This window comes from Trachymyrmex cornetzi, unplaced genomic scaffold (genome assembly GCF_001594075.2).
Source record: "Trachymyrmex cornetzi isolate Tcor2-1 unplaced genomic scaffold, Tcor1.1 scaffold637, whole genome shotgun sequence".
Classification (NCBI taxonomy): domain Eukaryota; kingdom Metazoa; phylum Arthropoda; class Insecta; order Hymenoptera; family Formicidae; genus Trachymyrmex; species Trachymyrmex cornetzi.
Genome location: NW_017299956.1, coordinates 783414 through 790588, shown reverse-complemented (window position 1 = coordinate 790588; position 7175 = coordinate 783414). Strand labels below are relative to the sequence as shown.

Below are 7175 nucleotides of genomic sequence, written 5' to 3'. Positions count from 1 at the left end.
TCATCGATGAGGCTGGCTTTTTTTTCGGTTTACGTCTCGTCGGTAATAATTCTGTCCACCTATTTCGCCTCATTGATCAGTTATTTGGCACTCAATACGGCTAAACTGCCTTTTTCCACTTTGGAGGGATACGTTGAGGACGGCACTTACAAATTGCTGGTTCTACAAAACAGCGCTGAATACGACATTCCTCTTGTAAGTCCATTCTTACTTATAGCTTAAAAATTACTTTGCTTAACAATGATATATTACCTAATCATAGAATTTTTTGTTAAAGCGTTTACGAATAAAAATAATTTCGAGATTATAGCAAAAAAATTTTGAAATACAACATAAGGTTTAGTATGAGGCTTAGTAATTCAGTAATTTTTTGTAGAAAATTTGATAATTTTACATATTAAAAAACTTATGGGGGTATTCTTCAAAACATAAAGAATCGATCATGACCTTGAAAAAAACATCCGCTTTCTCGATTCTTAGTTTAGAATGGCTTCGAACGTTAAGTAAGGCAAACGTTAGCACGCAATCGATCACTTATTTTGAATTGTGTAAAATAATTTCACTTGCTAAAATTGATAAAAGAAGGGACGAAAACAAAGCTTATTCATGCGGATCGTCAGAAGAAACGAAAATTTCGAGGTGACAACACACCGCTGAAATGAGCACAGAATTTGTCGGCACATCGGCAAAAAATTTCGAAGTTTCCGAAGACATCGACTTTACTATTTTAAAAGAATTCGGCTACTGCATTAAAAATGTTTTCACCGTTTTTTTGACAATTACCTCCCATGTTATTTGTAAAAATTGCAAAAGTAATAAAAAGTTTTCTTAAACCACTAATCATGGTTTGGGTTTTAAAATTTCCATGCAATACAGTATTGCAATGAAGTGTTAATCTCTTCATCTCCTCATATTAAAAGTGCATAATACATAACATAAAGTGCGAAATTACGTCAAATTGTATTCGTTATGTGGCTTTTGAGTGTTGGCAGAGAAAGTCTGAATTTATTTTGCAGTTTAATGAATATTGGTCAAAAAACAGTTTGTAAAATGTTATGACTGCCTTGAAAATATATATGAAGCGGCGCCTGTAATCACGATTGTATTTTAAAAAAAGCAAAAGAAAAGCAAATGAATGAAGAACCGAAAATATTGCAATCAGCTTGATAGTTTCCATCTTTTAACCTAGTCGTATCCACGGCAGTGTCGCTGCGCTTGGCTTAGCGCCGAGACACTACCAGTGTCTCCAGATATTGGTCAAAAAACAGTTTGTAAAATGTTATGACTGCCTTGAATATATATATGAAGCGGCGCCTGTAATCACGATTGTATTTTAAAAAAAGCAAAAGAAAAGCAAATGAATGAAGAACCGAAAATATTGCAATCAGCTTGATAGTTTCCATCGATGGAACACAGAAAAAAGATAGTTTTCTTCTTTGGTGTCTCTACTCTTATAGAAAAATATTAAAAGAAAGTAGTCGATACTGTCGTAAAAAGTAATTTTTGCTGAGCATATAATTGATGGAACAAGAAGAGGAACGAGAACATTGATGAATATAATGATTGATATGAAACTCACGAAAAGAAAATTGCTCTATAAATTATAACAGAAATACAGGTGAAATGAAGATTGACTATTACAGAGATGTTTTCGAGATCTGAGCAGAAATATAGAGTTCGATACGTATATTGGAGACGGAGATATAATAAAACCTTTAAGAGTATTTTAGATGTTAATCCATATGATGAAGAAGTTACTATGAATAAAAAGAATGTCGGTTATGTTGGAAAAAGAATGAGTACAAGACTTCGAAATGCGAAAAAGAATAAAGGCCGTGTTCCGATATGCACTGCCAGTACTGAAAATCTATAATTTTCGTTACGTATACTAGATTTTCAGTACTGGCAGTAAATGTCGGAACACACCTAAAGGTGCCGACGGCAAAGATGTCGTCTATTGGTGAACTCACAAAATATTCAGTGGTTCAGCTATTCAAAGACATCCTGACTCTCTTATGCATGGTTTACAATGGGCAGGAGCAGTAGTGGATTAAGGAGTAAGTGTAGAAATCAACCAATCATAAGCGAATGTGAGGAGGATAATCAACTATAATTGGTCGAGTTCTATGCCTACTCCTTAAATCCACTACTGCGACTGCTCACTGTAGACCACGCATTAAAGAAACGAGAAAAGAAATATAAGCTACTTATAACCACAAAAGCTGTACGAATGATAAGCAGTAACACAAATATTGTATGAATATATTGTGCAAGTAAAAACAGTTGATGCAAGTGGCGTGAAGCCGAAGTCACAAATACACATAAAAGTTTTATTCATGACAAGCCGCCTCTTAATGGTAAAGTGCTAAAGGTATTAAAGTTTATTTAGGGTAAATCGGGGGAATACGCCACACTTAAGCGAAATTAGATTTTTGAGTAATTATTTGTTCAATTTAAAATAACTTTACATAATGATCTTTTTCTTCCATCCTTTATCTTTATTTGTGTATCATTTGAATCGAATATATTCATTTTTTGCTATTAAAAATAAAGAAATACGAAAGTGCTTAAAAATGGATAATATGCCACCATAGGAGTAATATGCCACATACAATATATTCAATGTATAATATATATAATATATATATAAATATGCAGGCTATTTAAAAAATAGTTGGCCAAACTCTAAGAGCATATTCCACTCATTGTAAGGATGAAAAAAAGTTATATAGGGTAAGTCGGGGGAATACGCCACTTGGGGGAATGTGCCACTCGTTGTGTTTAACAATGATACCGATTAGCAGCTCTTGCGTTAATTGTACATAATTCTACAGAATTATGTACAATTGTGTGCTTAACGTGTTGCATAAGTATCAAGAATTTCCTCGCAACAGTATTGTTTTTATGAAGTAAATATGATGGAATGGTATACGAAAATGTGCTTCTTATAACTTTTATAGTGCTTAGTAAGTTATTATTTAAACATTATACAATATTTAGCTCAATTAGCTTGTTAATCTATTGGAATAGATCAAAATGAAAATATTCAGTACATCGTTGATTCATTTTCTTAACTGTCGTACTATACAGGCTTATCATAAGATGAAATGATGTCTTGGCAATATGACATTACTTTTGTTGGGGTAAAATGCCAGTAGTCATTTTCTCTAATATATAGGTATATATACATATATATATACATATATACATGCATATACATACATATACATACATATACACACATATACATACTTATATACATATATATACATATTGTATATACATATGGAGCGTTCTCTGTTAAATCGGCCACCCCCTGTCCATTTCAATTTTTGAGATAAAATTCTTTTTTGGTCTTAAAATTTTCCTTGAAATGTCTATTTTTCGATGCCGTATGGCGTTTTTTAAAATTCAATATGGGCGGACCAAAAATGGGTTTGACTGAAATGAAAAAAGACATTGGAAAAATTAATAATATCGTGAATAAACGTGCACGATGTGTGGATGTAGAGATCTGATCCACGTGCATGCGTGCGTGCATGCTTCATTTACGTGAGTCCCCTTGCCTCTCACGTTTGGGGTGCTTCATTTACGTGAGTCCCATCTATCTGCATGAGATGTAGCCGATATTTTTTATTTTAGATATAAGGTAGGAAATAATTGAGATAATAAATGAATTGTGAAATTCTAATGCAAGACCGAAAAAGATTTTTATTGAATTTTTATAACACATTGAATCAATTAAATATGCAGAAATAATATTTGGATCAGAATTTTTCAAAACAATTAAATGTCACTTTATAAACAGCAATAGTATATTGGCTACGTTTACACCGAAAGATCTGTGAGGCGTGATTTATATCGTGACTCAGAATGGTCGCAAGTGCTATTGGAATGCCAACTGTTTACATCGTACGCGACCTAAAATATCTTGACGACCTCAGTACTGTTATGCCTTTAGCGTGTCTATTGCGTCTTTACCTTAGCTCAAAAATTAGTTTTCTTAGTAGTATTTCTATAAGGTAATCTAAAGCTTCAACACTTATTAAATGATCATATTATTATCCTGTACAAATTCTAAATTGTTTTTAACACACAATAATACTCCTATCCTAGATTTTTTCGCGACGTACTTTCTCGGGAAAAGAATGATCATTATATATAAGAATGAAATTATAATTTTAAATTTTGTACGCAAATGTCTTGATAACTAGTGAATATCATGTTAAAGAAGAATTGATTTCAACGTAATTCGTTTTGACAAGCGCGCGCGCACACAAACACATGCGGATTAGACCTCTACATCACACATCGTGCACGTTTATCATTAATTACGTTCACAATATCATTAATTTTTCCAATATCTTCTTTCCAGTCGCCATTTTGAATCCGCCATTTTGAACTTTTAAAAACGCCATACGGTTATATAATCTATATATATATATATATATATATGTATATATATACACACATATATATACATATATATACATAGTGTAATGTATATGTATATATACTTATATATTAGAGAAAATGACTAATGGCATTTTACCCTAACAAAAGTAGTGGCATATTGCCCCAAGATGTCATTTCATCTTATGATGAGCCTGTACAGTACGACTATTAAGAAAATGAATCAATAATGTACTGAATATTTTCATTTTAACCTACTCTAATAGATTAACAAGCTAATCGAGCTAAATATTGTGTAATGTTTAAATAATAACTTACATAAAGCACTATAAAAGTTATAAGAAGCACATTTTCGTATACCATGCCGTCATATATACTTCATAAAAACAATACTGTTGCGAGGAAATTCTTGATACTTAGACAACAACGTTAAGCACACGATTGTAAATAATTCTGTCATTAACGCAAGCGCTGCTAATCGGTATCATTGTTAAATACAACGAGTGGCATATTCCCTCAACTGGCGTATTCCCCCAACTTACCCTATGAAGATTTATCAGATTCATTAGTAGAAAGATGTTTAAAGAAACGCAAAATAATAATGATTTTTTAAATTTATTAATTAGGATTTTTGCTCCAAACCACATTCATTCAAGACCAAAAATTGTAGAAATTCCCACTTTCTTAGCAGTAATAATATTTAATGAAGGCTTTTTGCCACTCTTAAAAATAATGAGTGTTATGGGAGCAACTATTGGCTATAGAAAAACAGAAAAACGCAATATATTTTTATTCAAATTAAAATTTTTTTAATATTGCAGTATACCAAGGACTCCTTACTATTGAAAATGTATGAAATATACGTCCTTGCGAAACATTATTTGTATTAATCGTTCAGAGCTCGAGTGAGTTCGCTAAACAAGCAAAAATCGATTGCCGAGAGGAAATAACTGTTTAGCGAGTTATATTCGAGCAAGAGGAGAGTCCCCTCTATGGTCCTGGATTAGCCGATTAATAGTAATTAAAATTTTCTCTGTGTAAACTGCATGCAAAAATTTTGAAAGCGTTTTTGTCGAAATTGTATTTTCCGAATTTCCATGATATCTCAAGATCAATTTGGCTAAGTGAGTCCAACTTGTGTGTACATTTTCAACACATGTGTGTCTACCGTCTCCAATCACGATTACGTTAAAATATTGTTTTTTTTTTATTTTTACAATCCTTTAAAGATGTAAAAAGTTTGCAAAAATCGAAATTAATTTTCAAAATGATATCATTTTTTTAATTTTCGATATTTTTCTTTCATTCTAGTCTACTACAGTCAAAAGTATATTAATTAAGAATCTTTTTGAACTGTTTGTTTCGGTCGAGCAAAACCGCCCCAATCATGGAAGCCAAGCGTAAAGGTTTTTTTTTATCGATTATTTCAAAGCGATTAACTGATGATAATTTTCATTTTCTTTTTTACACAAATGTTGTTGTCTTTTTTCCTTCATATTGTTTATATGTTAATAAATGTATAGAAAGAACCAGATACTTAATTTTTATGAGTTCTTCATACAAATTTTTTTTTAAATGCAAAAATAACATCTGTTACAGTAGAATACCCTTTTAATTTTATTTGTAGAGAATATATTATTCTTAATTTTTTTATATCCTCATAATAAATTACAGGCAAAAGTTTATTAAAGGCATTCTATCCCAATTATGTATTATAATTGAAAGAAAAACGCAATATATTTTTATTCACAAATTATAATTTTGTAAATTTTGCAGTATAGCAAGGACCCCTTATTACTGAAAATGTACGAATCGCGGGAAGATAAGGATTATTTACCGTTTAATTTGTCTGAGGGATTCAAGAAAGTTAGCAATGCCACTTAATTAATGATATTAACGGGTTAAATTTCTAAGTTGATTCACGCCAATTTTCACATAGATTTGCGAGCGAATGGACTTGGTATTTTTGACGACGGAAGTATTCAAAAACTATATGAGCATTTATATACAGTGTGAGCTGGTATATATTGATACCGGAAGAATCGATAATAATGCAATAACTTTAAAGAAAGGGAGTCCTTACACTGGCTTTATAAATTACCAGTAAGTCCTAAGTATACATATTTATTTGTAAATTTATCTTATAAAAAATAAACGTTTTAAATATTTTTTCAATTTTCAGCTTGAGGCGATTTCAACTTAACGGTGTTATAAATAAATTACAAAACAAGAATCCCTTAAAAATGCCAACGAAGGGCCTTATTGGTAATTTTATAGTCGATATAACCGATGTAACGCCGATTTTAACAATTGTAGCAGGCAGCACAGTCCTGTCATTATTTATTTTGATAATTGAGAAAGTATATTATTCATTTAAATCTCCAAACTCTAAGAATAATGAATCCATTACAAAATTCACTTACAATCTTAACGTGAGAAATGAATTGCGGAAAGAACTAAGACTTGAAGAATTTTATAAAAAATCGATTGACTATTAGTCAAAATATATATAAAAAATAGTTATAAATGCTGTAGGGATTTATTGTCTGTAAAACAATACTTGTAATAATATCTGCGTATCAATTTATTTAACAAATTTAACAAACTATTTCAAGTTATATTTATATTTTGGAAAGAACAAATTTCTTAAACAGGTAATTTTAATTTACTATTATTTTACTTTTTCGCAAAATGTTGCTTCGGATTGCGTGCTTATATCTCGCTTATACAAATATAATTAATAACATAATAATTATAACTGA

The 7175-nt window shown here is 31.0% G+C and overlaps 1 protein-coding gene across 1 annotated transcript in view; it reads left to right on the top strand.

The window, feature by feature from the left end:
- LOC108766848 (uncharacterized) overlaps positions 1-6911 on the top strand; it is a 16735-nt gene extending 9824 nt beyond the window's left edge. The window contains exons 10-13 of the mRNA XM_018516379.1: positions 41-195; positions 6190-6279; positions 6353-6516; positions 6596-6911. Of these exons, the coding sequence (XP_018371881.1) occupies positions 41-195; positions 6190-6279; positions 6353-6516; positions 6596-6911 (725 nt within the window). The remainder of the gene's footprint in view (positions 1-40; positions 196-6189; positions 6280-6352; positions 6517-6595) is intronic.
- The last annotated feature ends 264 nt before the right edge of the window (positions 6912-7175 follow it).